The 20,964-nt window shown below is 43.1% G+C and overlaps 1 protein-coding gene across 1 annotated transcript in view; it reads left to right on the forward strand.

Annotated features, from left to right (window-relative positions):
- The window catches only part of MCF2L2 (MCF.2 cell line derived transforming sequence-like 2), a 230,763-nt gene that overhangs the window by 130,390 nt on the left and 79,409 nt on the right, over positions 1-20,964 (forward strand). The window contains exon 16 of the mRNA XM_046658154.1: positions 16,514-16,599. Coding sequence (XP_046514110.1) covers positions 16,514-16,599 — 86 coding nt within the window. The remainder of the gene's footprint in view (positions 1-16,513; positions 16,600-20,964) is intronic.

Here is a 20,964-nt window from a genome sequence, read left to right on the forward strand (position 1 = left end):
TAAAAATAGACAAGGCAGGAGCAGGGGTGCGGATACAATCGGAGGCCTAAAGGGTTAGAAAATGTTGAGTGGAATCCAAGAAGTTCTGACCACCAGACTCTTGGTTTTTTCCTTCTTCTGCTTTACTGTTTATTTAATTCAGACTCCAAGTCTGTCGTGCTAAGATGCCAGCTCCCTCTGCGTGTAGGCAGATCGCCAAGAGCATATGTACTATTCAGCAGGGGCAAGTACATGTTACAATTGTCCTTCTGTGCTTTCGTTGTTGTTTTTCCTTACTGTTGCTTTGTTTGTATATTTAATAAAGGGCTTCCCACAACAAAACCTATGTTAATAGTCAAGGTGGTGGAGGAAGCAGGGCAGGAACAGAGGCTGCCAAACTTCCTCAGTTTGGCAAACAGAGGCTGGTCAGACTTCTGCTTCTAGGGACCGTTAGAATCAAACACAAAGGGACACCGGACTTGAAAATTCCCTGAACAGACAAAACCAGTTTAGTCATACAGGCAAAGCTTAATTTACTTTATTTTGCAAGACAAGCAAAGCTAACTTGACCTGGATCATTTCTTGCTTATGCCTCTGAAAAATCATAAGTGAAACTTACGTTGTTCCCCCAAATGGGTCTAAGGTAACCACTAACCAATTCCCTTTCATTTAAGAAAATTCTAACATTGTAACCAATCACTGTGAAGAATAAACAACCCCTCCCTCCACACTGTATCAGCAGCTTTATAACAATCGACCTGTGAGCCTCGTTCCATGTTTTGGTTGGAAAGCTCCCAGTTTGCAAACTGTCTTTTTAGTGTGTGCACAAGAAACTTTTACTAATTACTACTTCAGTGATTCACTGGTTTTACTTCTGTTTTTCTTTTTTTCTGAACTTTTGACAAGACCAAGGCTGTGAGAAGAAGTGTGGGCAGAATCCGCACAGCTGTGAACAACATGAGCAGGAAGACAGGGGGTCCATTCACTACATTCCCAAGTCCTAGACTTAGAAATCAATTTAGGACCGATAAATGCAATTAGTGTTTCCCAAGGTGGGTACTCTAGCCAGGGAAGTCATTATTCCAAAACACGTAAGAAAGCTAGTAAAGGTAGGTTTAAAAAAAAAGGTTTAAATTCATGTCTGCGCGGTCCATGGATCATTAAAAGGGGGACAAGGACTTTAACTAACATCAAGAATAATCGTTGCTCCTTGTGTTTTGTGGCCACTGTCCAAGACAGATGACCAGGCTGGATGGAACGTGCATATGACTGCGGGTGACAGTTCTGACATCTTTTTGGCCTTAAGCCTAGAACTCAAAGATAAAATGAAACCGTAGTCTAGGAGAATGAATCACAACATCGTGATAAGTGCCCCTCCTTGCCCTCACGCGTCAATGCCCACAGGAAAAAACAAACAAACAAACAAAAAAACCTGTAAACCAAAACCATTCCTGATTGCAGCTAGAGTCACTAATACTCACTACCTGCCACAAAATCATGATACGATTTTATCATCATGAGAAAACTCATTCCCAAAAAAGGCGTTTCCTCTTCCCGTGCGGGGTGATCCTTGCTGTGCCAGTTGGAAGGAACTTGACAAGCTAAACTTGATGAGGCAGCTGAGGCTCTCGGGTACTCTCTGGCAGCCTGGCAGCCATGCGCTTGGCTCCCTACCCACTGACGTCGTCTGGGAAAGCCCAGCGGCGGAGCAGGCTCGCTGTGCTGCTGGCGGTGGTGATGTGGCCGCTTCCTGCTCTGTACGTCACCTGCTGGAAGCTGCAAGCCTGACTCAGAGGGGCTGCTCTCCCTGAGCTGCTCACATCGCAGCCTCTTTGCAGGTGGAAAGAAGCCAAGGGCTGATGAGAATTCTTCTTTTTCCTGAATGTGAACCTCAGGATAAAGGAAGAGCTACTGGCTGTGAGTGTGAACAGTGTTCCTGGACGCCTTTTAAAGTGGTTTAAAGCAGCAGAAGCCTTTTCAGACTTCTGAGCAAACAGCCTTCTTCATAAATTTTTTTTTTTTAAGATTGGAACTGAGCTAACGTCTGTTGCCAATCTCTTTTCTTCTTCTTCTTCTTCTGCTTCTTCTTCTTCTTCTTCTTCTGCTTCTGCTTCTGCTTCTTCTGCTTCTTCTCCTCCCCCTCCCCCTCCCCCTCCTCCTCCTCCTCCCTGTGAAACCCTGGGACGCCGAAGCAGAACACGTGAACTTAACCACTTGGCCACGTGGCCGGCCCCTTCATAAAAATTTTTAAGAAGCCAATGAACGAAAAAGCCAAGGCTGGAAGGGAACGGAGAGGTGAGGGAAGAGTTGCTAACCCTGACTGAGGGCCCGCCATTGTGCTGAGTGCTGTCTGTACCTGAGTTCCTCGCGGGTCCTCAATACCTGGTGAGGAAGATGATGTTTCCCTTGCTTTATCCGTGATGCTGTTGAGACTCTGAGAGGTTAAGTAACTTTCCCCAAGGCTCACACAACTAGTAAATAGTGGAACTGGGATTGGAACCAGCAGTTTACTTAATCTAGCAGTTTGCTTAGTGATCTAACTTAACTTTTCTACCTAATTGCTCACTTAATCCACCTAACCAGCAGTTTACTTAATCTTTCATACTCTAAACTTCCTCTTCTGTAAGATGGGGATAAAGAAAGAAACCTCACAGGTGGTTGATTAAATGAGAAATATGTGGAAAACAGCTGGCACGATGCCCGACAGAACAGATTCTTAGTAATTTTAGTTTCCAGTTTAATCCTGTGTTTATAGATAGAATCTTCTATGTAAAAGATGAAAAGAAGCAAAGGAAGATCAGATCCAAGTTTTAGATTGAATAACTTCTCCTAATCTTGAATATGTACCTTTTTGCCAAATGAGAACAGATCAGGGCCGGATTCAGTTCCTTGCTTTCTTACTTCTTTGAATCCCAAAAGCTTTCATTTACCTTTCTGATTCTGAGCAAGAGACCTATATGAACTATAAGCACATTTCAGTGTCCACCTTCTATGCTGTTTGAAGTCTGGTCATTCTTAGAGCTCATAAGAGATTCGCAGAATCCGCCAAATCCTTGAGGCAGCCTCCCACCAAGTTCTCCGAGGAATTTCTGGAACGAAGATTCTCCAGGTTTTCGGCAGCCCTGGGAACTTATTAATAATGCACATTCTGATTCAGGAGGTATGGGGGAGTGTCCAGGAATCTGCATTTAAAAAAATTTTTTTTATTTTTTGAGGAAGATTAGCCTTGAGCTAATATCTGCCGCCAATCCTCCTCTTTTTTTTGCTGAGGAAGACTGGCCTGAGCTAACATCCGTGCCCATCTTCCTCTACTTTATATGTGGGACACCTGCCACAGCATGGCTTGCCAAGCGGTGCCGTGTCCACGCCTGGGATCCAAACCAGCAAATCCCAGGCTGCCAAAGCGGAACTTGCAAACTTAACCACTGTACCATGGGGCTGGCTTCAGGAAGCTGCATTTTTAACTTGCGCATTTGGTGACTAGAACCCAAGTGGTACAAGGACTGCACTTTTGGTCACATTGGCCTAGAAGCTATATTCATAGGCCACAAGGACTTGGGATAAAGGAGAACTCATTAAGGTGGATATGGAACTCTTAGGCCAATATAGAGTTCAAAAGTCAGGAGAGTGAGGGTGTGATTATATTAATCTATGATAATGTATTTTCACTGAGGGAGCTACATAAGAAAAACAAGAGAATAACAGTAAGACCACTGTTGGTCTTTGCTCTCTGACCAATAAAAAATTGACATAACTAAGATATTTTCTGGGTCCAATTTGGGCATTATTCAGCTCAATTTAATATATATCAAAGCAATTGCTTTGGGTCCCATGGAAACAATTCTAATATGGGGCTTAAACTCAGGAAACTTAGAAGTTTCATAGGGTAAACAACATCTTTCCAAGAATTTATAACATAAAGCAGCATGACACACCTCCAGTAAAAGGAATATAACGTGTTAGAGGGCAGAATAGGGAGTAGTTCATAAGAAGTATATTGGGGAGCCAGCCCTGATGGCCTAGTGGTTAAAGTTCTTTGCTCACCACTTTGGCAGCCTGGGTTCGCTTCCCAATTGTGGAAGCACACCACCCATCTGTCAGGTGCTGTGCTGTGGCGGCAGCTCATATAGAAGAACTAGAATGACTTACAACTCGGATATGCAACCATGTACTGGAGCTTTGGGGAGGAAAAAAATAATAAAACAAGTATATCGGGGATGTGTTTACGAAGGAGGTAGCATTCCAACCTAACCTTAAAGAATAAATACAACTTTGAAAGGTGGATAAGAGGGGAAGGGCAATCCAGGATGGGGAAGGATATAAAGTCTCAGAAGTCTGAAGGGGCATAGGCTATTCTGGGAATGGTTTGAGAAAGCAGGAAGGTAGACCAAAGACAGGTTGCTGAAGGTTTTGGTTGAAGATTGTTGACAGGGAAGGCATCTGTGTATCAGAAAGATAGCTGTGGTATGATAGTGAAGAGTAGATTAGATGAAGGCAGGCAGGATGACCAGCTGCCAGCAGTTGTCACAGTGTAAGTGAGGCTTCAGTGTTGAGAGTTCACTAACAGCAGTGGGAAAAAGGGAGATGGGCAGAGCTCATACCCATTCATCCAGACATTCTCTCCAGTGCCTGGAACATACAAAACTGTTAGAGAAAGTTTGATGAATGAAGATCGAGGCAGAGAAGATAAAGGGAGAGATTTAATAGGGAGGGAAAGGAAGATATTGAAGATATTTTTGAGATTTCCATCTTGGATTTCTCTTTGGATGAATTTGTTGGCCAATATAGAGCACTCAAGAGGAAGAGCAGAAAGTGAGGGCTTATGAAGGCTGAGTCCTGTGTTTGTGGAGTCTCCTAGATCTGTAACAGCAACGTACAGCCTCTCTTCCTGTTGGCTGGGCGAACTCTGCCCCAGAGGCTGTAGCCCTTCCCACACCAATGAGAGTCAACCAATTGGTCTTGTGGTTATCCGGAAATTATTTGTTAACTAGCTTAGGGACCAAAGATGGGTCTAATAAATCACTTTTCAAATTTAAGATTTTATTTAGGAGTTAAGATGTACAAACATATAAAAATTAAGTTACATTGACATTCATGCATTGAGATTAAAATCACATGAAATCAAACAGCCTGAGAAAACTCAGGAGGTGTGGGCAACTTCTTTTCAATGTCTTTGGCACACTTATTTCCTTTACATTTTCCTCGTTCGGGAATGGGTGAAAGGTATCATGTGACGTGTTCCTCACTTTCTGATATGTTAAACAGAACTACAAACTTGCAAATCATTGTTAAAACAACGTTGAAGTGGTTATAGTTTTTTAAGAAGACATTTTCCCCACAAACAAAATACTGTAAATAATGTATAGAGTATGAGTCCAGCCTATAAAAGCCAATATAACCAGTAATAATATTGAACTAATGACTAACAAGACTAGCTGGGAAATTCATGATCTTACACAAAAGAGACTCTGGGGAAATTTTGAAATAGCCCAAGTTTGCATTTGAGACCCATTCCCCCGTCTGTCTCTAATCGTTTCCCATTTCCACAAAGCCTCTGGCCCTCTCCTGCCCCTCTCCTCAAGCCTGCCCTTCCCTTCCAAAGGGCTTCAGTCTATAAAAAGTCCTAAAACCTTCCTCTCACCTCCCCTCCCTCTTGGAAGCCCCCTCCTAATGCATCTGATCTGGACTAGAGGTAGGAGAAATCTGAATGTGCTAGTTCACAGCAATGCTTGGATGATGAGTGACTGACAGCTCTTTAGCCCTCCAGGAAACACTTACCATTTTAAAATGGGACTGTCCTATTATCCAAAGGAAACTTTAGGCAGTGGCTTCTTCAGGTAATGTCAATGAAGAGTAGGGAAAGATGTCCTGGAAAGGGCTAGTGAGATGGAGCAAATAGGGCAGACCAACCAGCTAGGAATTTGCTCCCAGGATAGATTCCCTAAGTGGTTTCTGTTTTTCAAAAGTTCTTCCTATTCTCTACATCACAACTCACTGAGCCAAAGCAATCCTGAGAAAAAAGAACAAAGCTGGAGGCCTCACACTCCCTAATTTCAAATTTACTACAAAGCTATAATAATCAAAACAGCATGGTACTGGCATAGATCGATGGAAGAGAATTGAAAGCCCAGAAATAAACCCATACATCTTCGGACAGCTAATTTTCGACAAAGTAGCCAAGAACATACAATGGAGAAAGAAGTTCTCTTCAACAAATGGTGTTGGGAAAACTGGATAGTCACGTGCAAAAAATGAAAGTAGACCATTATCTTACACTATGCACAAAAATTAATTCAAAATGGATTTAAGACTTGAATGTAAGACCTGAAACCATAAAGCTCCTAGAAGAAAACAAGGCAGTATGCTCTTTGACATGATCTTAGCAGTATCTGTGAATATCATGTCTCCTCAGGCAAGGGATGCAAAATAAAAAATAAACAAATGGGACTACATAAAACTAAAAAGCTTCTGCTCGGCAAAGGAAACCATCAATAAAATGAAAAGACAACCTACCAATGGGGAGAAGATATTTGCAAATCATATATCTGATAAGGGGTTAATATTCAAAATATATAAAGAACTCATACAACTCAACAACAGAAAAACAATTCGATTAACAAATGGGCAGAAGATCAGAACAAACATTTTTCCAAAGAAGATATACAGATGGCCAACAGGCACATGAAAACATATTCAACATCACTAATTATTAGGGAAATGCAAACCAAAACCACAATGAGATATTACCTCATGCCCATCAGAATGGCTATAATTACAAAGACAAGAGGGGCTGGCCCCGTGGCCAAGTGGTTAAATTCACACACTCCACTTCGGCGGCCCAGGGTTTTGCCAGTTCAGATCCTGGACACTGACATGGCGCCACTCATCAGGCCATGTTGAGGTGGTGTCCCACATAGCACAGCCAGAAGGACCCACAACTAGAATATACAGCTATGTACTGGGGAGCTTTGGGGAGAGGAAGAAGAAAAAGAAGAAAAAAAAAAAGATTGGTAACAGATGTTACTTCAGTTGCCAATCTTTAAAAAACAAACAAACAAAGACAAGAAATAACAAGTGTTGGAGAGGATATGGAGAAAAGGGAACCCTCATACACTGCTGGTAGGGATGTAAAGTAGTGCAGCCACTATGGAAAACAGTACAGAGATTCCTCAAAAAATTAAAAATAGGGGCTGGCTCCATGGCCGAGTGGTTAAGTTCTCGCGGTCCGCTGCGGTGGCCCAGGGTTGGGATCCTGGGCGCGGACATGGCACCGCTCGTCAGGCCACGTTGAGGCAGAGTCCCACATCCCACAACTAGAAGGACCTGCAACTAAGATATACAACTGTGTACGGGGTGGGTGGTTTGGGGAGATAAAGCAGAAAAAAAAAGATTGGCAACAGTTGTTAGCCCAGGTGCCAATCCTTAAAAAAAAAATTAAAAATAGAACTACCATATGATCCAGCTATTCCACTGCTGGGTATTTATCCAAAGAACACAAAAACAGTAGATCACAAAGATGTATGCACTCCTATGTTTACTGTAGCATTTTTCACAATAGCCAAGACTTGGAAACAACCTAAGTGCCCATCAACAGATGAATGGGTAAAGAAGATGTGGCATATAAATACAATGGAATACTACTCAGCCATAAAAAAATAATGAAATCTTGTCATTTTCAACAACATAGATGGACCTTGAGGGTATTATGCTAAGCAAAATAAGTAGGACAGAGAAAACCAAATACCACATGATTTCACTAATTTGTGGAAGGTAAAAAAACAACAACAAACAAACACATAGACACAGCATAGATTGATGGTTACCAGTGGAGAGGCGGGGAGAGGGGAGGGCAAAAGGTTTAAAAGGGTACATTTGTACGGTGATGGATGGCAGCTAGACTTTTGGTGGTGAACACGATGTATTCTACAGTGAAGTCAAAGTATAATGATGTATTCCTGAAATTTACCTAACATTATAAACCAGTGTTACCTCAATACAAATAATTAAATTTTTTTAAAAATGTATGTTTTATACAATCTGTAAAATTCTCTCATTATGTGGCTATTAAAATTTACCTTCAACCACATTAAGGAGGATTTCTCTCTAGAAATAAACTTGGAACTTGGACAAACCAAGAGGACAGCATTTAGAAAGTAACTTTTACAGGCTGTTTACCATTATCTCCTTCTATGGAACAAAACTATATAACAGAATTTTAAATCGTTTGGGTTTAGGTGAATGGCTAAGAGAAATGCTTGTGGCCTTGGGTGAGACTCTCTTCCTTGAACCAAGTGAACAGACCTGGGAGGAATCAGACAGGGCATCTTTGGGCCCTGTTAGGGTCATGCTGTAACCAGCTGGACCAGCTGAGCAAGCTTGCTGGTGCCTCTCAGCCTGGCGTGCGCCAAGTCAATGAGATATTCTGCAACTCATCTACAATGGAAGGATAGGGCCACCTTTTGCCCTCCTTTTTTTTTTTTTTAAAGATTTTACTTTTCATTTTTCTCCCCAAAGCCCCCCGGTACATAGTTGTACATTCTTAGTTGTGGGTCTTTCCAGTTGTGGCATGTGGGATGCCACCTCAGCATGGCCTGATGAGCGGTGCCGTGTCCGCGCCCAGGATCCAAACCGGCAAAACCCTGGGCCGCTGCAGCAGAGCGCGTGAACCCAACCACTCAGCCATGGGCCCGGCCCCTGCCCTCCTTTTTAAATGATAAAGATTTGGCGGGGGCCACATGTTCCTCAAAGAAAACTTTTCTTATAACTAGCCTACGCCATTCACTGTCACCTGGTTCTTGTTCCCAGCATCCTCCCCCATGTATAGGCTACTCTCTACCTCTAGGAGTATATTCCTGAGTGGTATCCACCCAGGTGCCATCCTGGTACGGTTCCAAAACTCCTCTCAGAGCAGGAAATTATTAACTTTGGGAATTTCCCAGGCTGATTTTAGACTAACCATGAAAAGGAAACTCTTGACATTGACAGGAGCCCATGTTGTTTCCTCTTTGAAAACCCAAGCGTCTGGTAAATAATCCCAACTACAAAGTAAAGAGGAAAAGTGGCACTTTAAAATAAATTCAGATGATTCGCAAGTTTAACTAGTGCTCGTAGGAGTTAATCCCTCAATGATATATTTCGTTTCCTAAATAAACGTTGACTCTTCGACATCTAGTGTTGGATCTCTTACATTTACGGACACGGCTCAGTTCCTGGATAGAGTGGAGTTAGTTACACAGAATGAGTCAGCTGGCCACACCTCAGTGTACTCACCACTAGGGGCCTAAAAAGAAAGAGGGTTTTCCCCTTTTCCCCAGCAATTCCAGCAATGGAGAGAGAAAGGTGGAGCCACCCTGTCACGAGGCTGATGTTTCTCCCTCTGGGACTGTGTCCCTTAAACCACCCTGGACTGAGGCTGGAGGTGAACGCCTTCTGGAGAGGTTTCCTCTCCTTTCCTTCCCACTGTCCTCCCCTACACCTCATCATTCTGTAATTTTTCAGTGATTCTTACTTGTCATCCCTCCTCATTTATTTTCTCAGATTTTCGTAATTACCGTCATGTACCTCAACAACATTTCGGTCAACGACGGACCACATATTCGACGGTGGTCCCATAAGATTAGTACCATACAGCCTAGCTGTGTAGTAGGCTGTACCATCTAGGTTTGTGTAAATGCACTCTATAATGTTCGCACAGCCATAAAATAGCCTAACTACACATTTCTCAGAAGTGTCCCTGTCATTAAGTGACGCATAACCATAATTACAATGCCAGAAAAGGCTTAGCCTTAAACAATGCTCACCCTTTATACTTTAAATGAAGAGGGTGGCTCCGCCCCTTATCTGCTTTACCTTTTCTCTGAGTGAGGTCTGGTAAGCTTCTCTGTTTAAGAAATGTGATAATATAATAAACAGTGCTTTCACCTTAAGTGGCCAGATAGCATCACTTTAAAGGAGTTGAAACTGAGTAGTTTTCCAAGTACCCCTAAAATCGTAACGTGAAATCATTTAACTTCAGGGAGAGACTAATTTGATTCAGCTCAAATGTTGCTACCTCTCCTTTGGGGAAGAAAAAAATATTTTAGTCATCAATTGAAAATTAGCTATTGATACCTTTAAAAAGTTGATTGATGCTTTAAAAAAGATGTATTCTCCAGAGAAATTGAAATAAAATTTTTTAATAAGATTCCTTCAAGCTAGGCACTTAGCCTGTTTTCTCAATTTTGAAACATGTCTTTCTTCAAAATGTAGGGGAAACTAAACGATTAGATTATATGTTTTTGAGAAGACACAGGAAGGCATCATTAAAGTGCTCCTGGAGAACCTGAATGTAGGCTGGTGTCACTGTGAGACCGAGGGGAGGCTGGGGTGGAGCGGGTTGGAGGGGAGTGATGTTGGTGCAGAGCAGTGGCCAGCCTGCCTGCCTTCACTGCCACCCTTCGTCTTCAGAACAGAATGAATATAAAGGGGGAGGGGCTTTTCCACCTGAGTGGCCTCCCCATAGGGGAGTTTATGGCTTGGTTCCTTTTTAAAGCACCAATTGGCTGAGAAAATCCCCACCGTGGGGATACCCTAGCAGCATCTCCAAGTCAGGCTGACTGAAGGGAAAAAGGCTACGATTTCATAAGGTACTTGTTACTCTGCTTTGAAAGAGCATCATCTCACAATCCAGTAAGACTCACACAGAATCCCTAACAAAGAAATATAGCAGCAATTGGTGGGTTGGTCTGTGGTCAATTCTTGGCCCATTATTTGAATAAAAGGACCATTATTTGAAAAAAGCAAGTATTTATTTGAATATGCTCTCTTCCTCTTAGAGCTTTTAGGAAGCCTAATTTAAATTTTCCCCAAAAGTACTCTGGCTACAGTTTACCTTTCTTCTCAAAATCAGAAGCAAGAGCACCTATGTTGGTATTTTATATTCCTATAAACAGAGGGAAGTTTCGTAGCCAAATCATACATCTCTCTCACTTTACACAGAAGAAAACGGATGCCCAGGGAGATTAAGTAACTTGGCCAATATCTCCCTGCTAGTGAGAAATATGGGGTCTGTATTACAGGTGTGCAGGTACGAACCGCCCAGCAATTACTGAAGGTCCGTGTATTGAGTGCTTTACACACATTACCTATTTAATCCCCACAAAGTAGACATCAAAGAGCCAACCATAAATGCCAACCATGAATGCCATTTATTGTGTCTTTTCTCTGTACTAAGCATTTTAATACATTATCTCTAATCAGTTATCTCCAATCACCACAACAACCCTTTGATGTAAAGGTAAGTAGCCCTATTTTATAGATAGAGAACTAAGGTGCAGAGAAGTCTTGCTGAAGGCCACTTGTTTTATTTTACTTTATTTTGCTGAGGAAGATTTGCCCTGAGCTAACATCTGTTGCCAATCTTCCTCTTTTTGTATGTTAGCTGCTACCACAGTGTGGCCACTGACAGACGAGTCGTGTAGGTCTGCACCTGGGAACCGACCTGGGCTGCTGAATGGGAAGGCACCAAACTTAACCACCAGACCACTGGGGCTGGCCCCAGGGCCACTTTGAAATAAAAAGTAAGCCGGGGATTCCCCCCCAGGTCTACCTCTTACACCTGTTTGCTCTTTTCACCCTTTAAGAGCTTTTCAAATTACAGGTCACAATGGTGATAGTGAACTTAGTTTGGTGGGTTCACCAAAGTTTAAAAATAAATAAGTAGGGGCCGGCCCTGTGGCCAAGTGGTTAAGTTTGTGTGCTCCACTTTGGTGGCCCAGGGTTTCACCGGTTCAGATCCTGGGCACGGATGTGGCACCGCTCATCAGGCCATGCTGAGGTGGTGTCTCACATAGCACAAACAGAGGTACTCACAACTAGAATACACAACTGTGTACTGGGGGGCTTTGGAGAGAAGAAGAAGAAAAAAAAAAGATTGGCAACAGTTGTTAGCTCAGGTGCCAATCTTTAAAAAGATAAATAAATAAATAAGTAAAAAGAACAGAGTGCAATGGGATAGCATAAATGAAAAATAGAGTGTATCACATCAGTCATATGTATGTCGGTTGTGTGTTTTTTTTCCATCACCCCCAGGCAGTTAGCTCAATTCTGACACTGTCGATCTGGAGACAGTATCAGATCCCACGGGTGAAGGGCTCAGTCCTATCAGACTGCCCCTGCCCTCTTCAAAGGCCAAGCCAGTCATGTCCAGGTGGTCACTGGTGCTTCCGACTGACCGACCAGCTGTAGATCAGAGGTTCTCACGACCTCTTCCTTGGGTTCGATTAATTTGTTAGAGCGAGTCACAGAACTGAAAGAAACATGTTACCTACTAGATTACCAGTTTATCACCGAAGGATATAATTCAGAAAAAGCCAGATGGAAAAGATACATAGCGTAAGGTATGTGGGAAGGTGTGTGGAGCTTCCCTGCTCTCTGGGCAAGCCACTCTTCCCCAGTCTCCACGAGGTCGCCAACCCAGAAGCTCTCTTCTTGGGTTTTTTTTTTTTTTTTTAGGAAGATTAGCCCTGAGCTAACATCTGCTGCCAATCCTCCTCTTTTTGCTGAGGAAGACTGGCCGTGAGCTAACATCCATGCCCATCTTCCTCTACTTTATATGTGGGACACCTACCACAGCGAGTGTGCCAAGCGGTGCCATGTCCGCACCTGGGATCTGAACTGGCGAACCCCAGGCCGCCAAAGCAGAACGTACGAACTTAACTGCTGCGCCACCAGGCTTGCCCCTCTTCTTGGGTTTTTATGGAGGTTTCATTTCATAGGCGTGATTGATTAAACCATTGGCCATTGGTGATTGAAATCAATCTCCAACCTCTCTCCCCTCCCTGGAAGTGGCGGTAAGGGTTTGAAAGTTCCAACCCTCTAACTCCCCCTGGCAACCAGCCCCCATTCTTAGGTGCTTTATAGAAGTTGCTGTATTAACATAAACTCAGGTGTGTTTGAAAGGGGTTTCTTATGAATATCAAGACACCTTTATTGTGCTTATCACGTAGGAAATTCCAAGGGTTTTAGGAGCTCTGTACCAGAAACGGGACAATACCCAAATATATATTTCTCTCTGCCTTTTTTTTTTTAAATCAAGGCTGACCACAAGGTTTCCTTTTTTCCTTTTTTTTTTTTGTGAGGAAGAGTGGCCCTGAGCTAACATCTGTTGCCAATCTTCCTCTTTTTTTTTCTCTCCAAAGTCCTCCAGTACATAGCTGTATATTCTAGTTGTAGGTTCTCCTAGTTCCTCTATGTGGGATGCCACCACAGCATTTCCTGATGAGCGGTGCCATGTCTATGCCCAGGATCTGAACTGGTGAACCCCATGCCACCAAAACGGAGTATGTGAACTTAACCACTCGGCCATGGGGCCCACCCTCAAATATATATTTCTTATGTGTGTTATGTTGTAAACGTTTTTCCTGTGGGTTGTGATCAGACTTTGAAAGCCACTGCACTAGAATGCAATTAATCTGTCTAAACCTTAGCAAACATTGGTTTGCAGTGTAGTTAACTACCTCACTGCAGGTTCTTATTAAAGTAGTCCCCAGATCTGCTGTGGATCTGTCCCAGTATATCCTCAACGTTATGAAACTGGCAAATAGCCATTGATGACTAAGTATCTAAGCACTAAAGTTTTTTTCCTTTTTGCAATTACTGATTATAGCTTTTAGCTGTTTAACCCACCCATTGTTAACTGTGCTGCTTAGGCAATATGCTATCTGACTCCCACTAGGCTCCTATAGATAACATCTTCCTGGAGCCTGGGTCACTATGGTAATGAGTAGGTGAGCTGTTTTTCAGGAATTAGAACTCCTTGTCCACTTCAGGCCTGTTGAGACCACCAACTCATCAACTGGGCCTGTGCAAATATCCGATAGGCGACCTTTTGATGTCAAGAGGCTAAAAACTCCACCCTCAGATCATGCTAATGCCGCCGTTTTGTCAGCATGGGTCCTATGAAGAGGTGTGACTCTGACTACGCTTGCGCAGATCATCAATTACCTCACCTCTCCTCATCACCAATCACCTCTCCCCACATTTCAGACAACCTTGCCCCCGATCCCATAAATATCCCTGAGTCCCTATTTTCGAGGAAGAGAATTTGAGGCTCACGTTTCTCGCTTCCTCGTGTGGCTTCTGAGTAAACCCTCTCTCTGCGGCAATCTCGTCGACTTGGTGTTTGGCTTTCTGGGCGGCGGGCAAAAACGAATCTGGTTCGATAACAGTTACCCATGTTGTATTCCATCAAACTTGATTGGCAGAGGACTCTCCCTCTACCCTGACACCAGTTATCTGACATGTGGTCACAGGAACATGGGTTGACACAACCAAGTCCATGCCCAGGCCTTTCAGCAAGCTCATGAAGTCACCTCATGCATGACAAAGTCCATAAATTAGAGGGACACCATCATTTTGTGTAAAAGATGACAAAATCCATACCTACATCTTGAGCCATTGCTATTTTTCCATCACTCGGTGGTCATGAATTAAGAGACTTTGCAATCCACCACACTAACCATAGAATAGAGATCAGCTTTATTCTGCAAGACCCATCTACAGGGAGAATAGGGTGCACGTGCCCTCAGATCTGTCTCCTGGATTGAGGATTTGGGGCAAAATTTAAGAGGTTAGGGAGAACAGACTGGCATGCAGAAATGCTTTTGGGACAAGTTTTTATGGGTGGGCTTCAAACATTTATGGTAAGGTTTTAAACATTTATGACAGCATTCTAAACTTCTATGATGAGGTTCTAAACTTTTATGACAGGGTTCTAAACATTTTTGATGAGGTGGGGAAGGAATTTTAACAACAGATCTTCCTGAATGAGAGACCCTTTGCTTCTGATAAGAGTCCTACTTTCACGTTCTCGTCGTGTCTCTGCCCTTGGGTTCCGTGGGAAGGAGGAGCTTTGGATCCACAGTCATTTTAGGCCAACAGTTCTTCTTTTGCACATACTTTGGCTACACGACTTTGCAGATTCTCTGAAAGGCAGTTTAAATCACTCTGTTGATAAGAGATGGGGTCAGTGAACTGGTCCTGAAGGACCCATGGTTACAATACCCGATTTGGGAAGACATCTACGAAAAAGATCCAAGATCTACGATTTTCTCTCATTGACTGAACACTTTTGAATTGCTGTCTCTGTGGTCAGTGTTGTAGGTAATTAAAACCCCTTACCTTGACTGCTTTCTATTAATCCAGGTAGACGACTCTCTTCTTGCACTGTCAACAACTAGCTGAGGGGCCTGTCACTCTCACCTGTTTTTCTAGGAGACTTCCTGTCCATTCCTCAGTCTGGGGAAAGCTGATCCTTCAACTTCCAGCTCTAGTTTACAAGGAATCTCTATGTTTACTCATTAAATTTCCCTCAATACTTTTGCAAGAGGGCCCTTTCTAACTCTATGCTCCCTTTTGTCAGAGTGTAAAATAACTCATTTAAACAGAACCTGGCAGGCAGGAGGAACTCCTGTGTTATACACGTTGTTAAAACAATATTTTCGGGGCCGGCCCAGGGGCATAGCAATTAAGTTTGTGCACTCCACTTTGGCAGCAAGGGGTTTGCTGGTTCGGATCCCCAGCGCGGACCTGCACACTGCTTGTCAAGCCATGCTGTGTCAGGCGACCCACATAAAGTGGAGGAAGATGGGCACAGATGTTAGCTCAGGGCCAATCCTCCTCAAGTAAAAAGAGGAGGATGGGCAGCAGATGTTAGCTCAGGGCTAATCTTCCTCAAAAAAAGAAAAGAAAAGAAAAGAAAAAAACCCAATATTTTCTTGAAAGCAAACTGAGTAGGAGTCTTACCTCTTTTTGAGAGTTAAATGCCTAGTATTATTCTGAAGAAGGCCACAGCCCTATGGTAGGGAGTGCCGTGGGATCCATGTTCTAGGGGAGGAAATGGAGGCAGAGAGGTTCAGTGAGCTTGCCCAAGGTCTCAGAGCTGGGCAAGCCGGGCTTCTGACCGCCAGCTGGCTTCAAGCCTGCGCTGGTGGCTGCGCCGCACTGCCTAGGGAACCAGCTGCTTTAAAAGGCGGTGTGATAGAACGGACTTGTGAGCACCAGCATGTGAAAGTGGACACCGGGCTTCTCTCCTCTCTGCCGCTAGCTCTCTTTCTGGCTTTGGGCAGGTCTCAATTTCTCCACACCTTGATTTTTTACCCCTCACCCCTGGAAAAAAAAGGGAGATATTGAGTCAAATGATCTCTTTATTGTCCCTTTTAGCTCAAACTCTGAGTCCCTTTTGTGAATCAAGGGGGAAGGGGAGGAGCGCAATGTTAATAGCCCTTCATCATTGAGGAACAAGGATACCTGCTTTTGAGAATGAGTTTTGATGTTCCTACAGGCAGCCCGAAGGGCAAACTGTAACAGATCAGCAGAGTGGTTGGGGAAAACCCAAGAAAGAAAGAGAAAGATGAGAAACAGGATATGTTATTCATCTAGAAAATTCTAAACAAAAATGAAACAAAACGAATTTGGTGAAAGAAAAATATAGATTAAGAGCCACCCACCCCCCAAAATCAAATAGACTGTCATACCAAAATTTCTTTCACTTCAGGATGAAGAAATACTTGAAAGCAGTCATGGTGGGGAGAACCCTGAGCCAGAGCATCTCGGCGGTCCCGAAAATCTTTCCCCTGACAGGTGAGACTGCGGAGTCCTTTGTAAACGTCATTTTAACCCCTTGACCAGGGTCGGGGGTTGGGGGCTTGGGGTAGAGTATCTTCTGTTTTAAATCTCATCACTTATCTTTCCCAGATAAAAATCACATATTTATTCTATATACTAACCTTCATTTACTTACCTGAGAATAAAATTCATGAGTCTCATAAAAGCAGCAAGCAAGAGCTGAAAACGGTATCTTATAAACCAAGCTTCCAAGGATACTATTAGAAAACGAAATTCCACTGCATACATTTTAAAGGTCTTATTGGCTTTTTTCAGTGATGCATGAATGGGGCAGTATCTCATCCAGCAGATAGAAAGGAGTGCCAAGGAGCTCTGCCAAATGGAAGATTTTTATACACAGAAGGGAGTGGGAGAAGGAAGTTATACTAGTAAAAAGGGATCGGTTGCGGCAAGGTCACCTTCCTTTGAGGGACAGCAGAGGTCAGCTTACGTAACTAGTGCTGACCAGGTGATTCCAGATTGACTGGCTTAAGATTCCATTACTGGAAGAGGCTGAAACTGTAATTAAGTTAGGATAGAAGTCTTGGTTTGTTGATGTGTGGCTTAGCATAAGTGACTCCATTTTCGGCCTTTTTTTTTTTCTTAACAATTTCCCCTTTTGATCAGACTCTCAGCTTAAGTGAGATATGTGATCAAAATTTAAGGCATTAGGGCCTGGCCCAGTGGCATAGTGGTTAAGTTTGCATGCTCTGCTTTGGTGGCCCAGGGTTTGCAGGTTTGGATCCTAGGCATGGACCTACGTACCACTCATCAAGCCATGCTGTGGCAGTGTCCCACATACAAAATAGAGGAAGATTGGCACAGATGTTAGGTTGGGGCCAATCTTCCTCAAGCAAAAAGAGGAAGATTGGCAACAGATGTTAGCTCAGGGCCAATCTTCCTCACCAAAAAAAATAAAATAAAATAAAAATTTAAGGCATTAGCACCAATCTCAGCTACCACCCTGAAGTTCTTGCAGTTTTTGCTGATCCTCTGTGTGGTATTCACAAGTTTTGACCTTTTTTTTGCTGAATCTCTGTGGTATCCGCAAGTCATGGCTTCAAGTTCATATTTTTAAATTGGTCATTCTCTTTATTCCTTTTCTGATGTCCCAGTCTCAGGGAGATCATTTGCTTGGTGGTTAGTGGCTGCAAACATGCATTTAAAGCTTTTGAGGGAATACAGTGCAGCAGGGAGAGTATTATGATTATTATAAGCAGATAATTCCCAGTGTCTGGAGTGTATTTCTGAACCATGGTCCCCAGGACCTAAACCAATCAGAATCAAATAAGTCAAAGAAAGACCCTGTTGAAGGAGTCACTTTCTTAAGCCAAGCGACGTGTTCAGTGATCTCATGTAACTGACTTTCAACCTCCCCGGAATTGTTAATTGAGGTGCAGCAAGTGGTGTTGGCCACAGCACAGACATCTCCTTGCTCAGATAAAAGATAATCAAGGGCCATCGTATTATCAAGTACAACTTTGTCCAGAGAGTCTAAGGAATTTTTATTGGGCAGCTATTGCTTTAGCAGCACCTTCTGTAATATCTTCCAGAGTTAAGGAGAGGTTGCTTATCATAGCCTCATTTGCACTTACTCCTAGCCAGGGGAGCAGTGATCTAGGAAAGGAAGCACATTTTGAATCATGAATGCCTCCTGGGAATTGCCGTTTGAGTCTGTAGCTCAGGATTGGAAAAGTGACAGCCAGGGAGGCCAGTAACATTTGTGAGTCTTTAGACCACACAGGCAGTTTTATTCTGGTTTCTTTTGCCTGGTGTCCCTTTCTTTGTACAGAGCCTGGATGCGAGGTTTCCTGCGTTTGGAGTTGTTAACCAGAGGCAGAAAAATAGCCCCCCAGGGTTAGAAAGACTGACACGGTAGAGAAGTGGCTGAGTTTGTTCCACAGAAACCGAGGCACTGGAAATTAGGGAAACATTTGTGATGGGCAGAACTACAGGATCACCAGCATTGTGGCAAATCCCCTTCCTTTGGGGGATGGCAGCAGTCTATCAGGCAGATTAGCTCACTAGTGCCGACCAGGTGATTCTGGATTGACTGGCTCAAGATTCCATCCCTGAGAGAGGCTGCCACTGTGATTAAGTTAGGTATGAAGTCTGGGTTTGACGAAACCAAACGAAGAGGTGCTTAGCATAAGTGACTCCATTTTGAGCCTGTTGTCTCCTTGACCATACTGTCTTTTAAAAAGTGGATAATCAAGAAAATAGTAAATGTAAACTGATGTCAATATTGATTGAATTATTGGTTTAAAAGCATTTAAAGGGTTATGTTACCGAAACCAAAGTGGGTTCGCTCCTGGCGAGTTAAATCAGACTCTCCACCGGAAGTAGTTGTCTCACAAAGTAAGGTGTATTTGCAGCAAATAGGAAACAATGAGGAATCATTTCCAGAATCATGACATCCCTGAAAAAAGGGGAGCAGGGACATTTATTTGGGATGGGGAATGAATGTTCAAAAGGGAGAGGTGGGTATTTGCTCACGCAGGCTCAGTTGGAAAACGCGTCCGATACGCTGCAGGTTATGGCAACAAGGCCTAAGCTCCTCCTGGAGAGATCTTAGCATTAAAAATAAGGCACAGGTCATAGGCAGAGTTCTTGTGGTGAGGCTTGGCCTGGTTTAGGGTGGTTGGTGATTGCATTTCCTTAACATAACAAAAGGGAAAAAAAACAATTTGGAAAAACAGGTCAAGGGTTCCAAACCCATGCTTGAGTTCCTTGGGGCGACTAGTCAGTGACAAAATTACTACCATATAGCCTAGGTGTGTAGTAGGCTAAGCCATCTAGGCTTGTGTAAGTGCACTCTATGATGTTTGCACAGTGACGAAATGGCCTAACGATGCATTTCTCGGAACGTGTTCCCATCATTGACACACGATTATCAACCGGGGCCAGAGTTGATAGGTACAGTATACGTGGCATATAGTAAGCATTCATATTTTGTTGAATAAATTATAAACTTTTAAGCAGTATAGGTAAAATGTGATACCAGATAGTGTCCATGAAGTCTGAATAATCTCTTTTCATATTTGGATGGCTTTAGAATAACTTGATTATATTTGAAAAAATAATGATTTTAAGCACTATGTGATAGCACTGTGCACAGTCCCTACCTTCAGAACTTATATTTTAGCTAGGAAAAAAACACATGAAACAATTAGTAGGTGGCACAATGATATACATGATTGTATATTTTGGATGGAGGGGAGGAGAGGCTTAAAGGAGGAGCAAAGTTAGGGTTGGATTTCCAAGATTCCAGCAGGTACGGGAGAAATAGTGTTCCCGGCAAGGGAAACCAACTATGCAAGGTATGATCATGGATGAGATTTGTGATGGATAATTGTGGCAGTGAGAAAAATAAAGCTACAGGGAAGGAGAGAAGAAAGGAAGATTACATAAGGCCTTGAAAACCAGGTAGAAGAGATTAGATACGATGCTGAAGGCAGTAAAGAGCCTTTGAGGTCTGGAGCAAAGGACTATCGTAATGAAGACTGTGATCGTCTGGCATGTCTGACTGTAGGATGCAGCGACTGCAGGGGAAACAGAGTCAGGGAGACACCCAACACTTCTCTCATTATGACAGCAGACGGAATAACCCTGTCTATCGAGGTCTCTGGTCAGATTCTCACCACAGCTATCCTGTTCAGTTCAAGTCCCAATACAAGTCAAGTTCATTACTTCTTCCAAGCAGTCAATTTAGTCCCAACTACAAACCCCCCAACCATGCCTCGAAAGTAAAAAGTTCTCCTACAACCAAATAATTCAGATGCTTCCAAGTTTTAAAAAGTAAATAGACTGAATGACATCATATACTCTCCTAAGAACTGAGCAGGAATCAGCTGCAAAGCAGATGAGAGCATATTGTATACAAATAGACTGAAACACCAGACACGGCACAGCAGGCCTAAGGACATTCCTGACGCGAAGAGACCCGGGTAAATTTGAATATGCTTTCGGTTGGCTAACGATATCAAATAAAAGGAAGATAAGACCTTTCAAATGGTGTCTTAAGGCACTATCGATATAGGTTCTGATTTCATCATTTCCCCAACAACCTACTGGAGAGAATTCCCCCACTTAGACATTCCAGCATAAATCATTTCACAAACAAAAGAGGCGTTTTCGGTGGCTCTCGAATGCGGAGGACACAATAAACCTCTATTCTGGGCACAGCAGCAAGTCTGAACAGGAATGGGATTGAGATTGTGTACTACAGGCCTCTTTGACATTAAACAGATCAAGTTGATTATATAAACAAATGGTGTTCACACAGGGGTTTAAAAACCTTTGTGAAAATACACATCTGTTGACAATTTTCAAGTTGTTTAT

This window comes from Equus quagga, chromosome 4 (genome assembly GCF_021613505.1).
Source record: "Equus quagga isolate Etosha38 chromosome 4, UCLA_HA_Equagga_1.0, whole genome shotgun sequence".
NCBI lineage: Eukaryota > Metazoa > Chordata > Mammalia > Perissodactyla > Equidae > Equus > Equus quagga.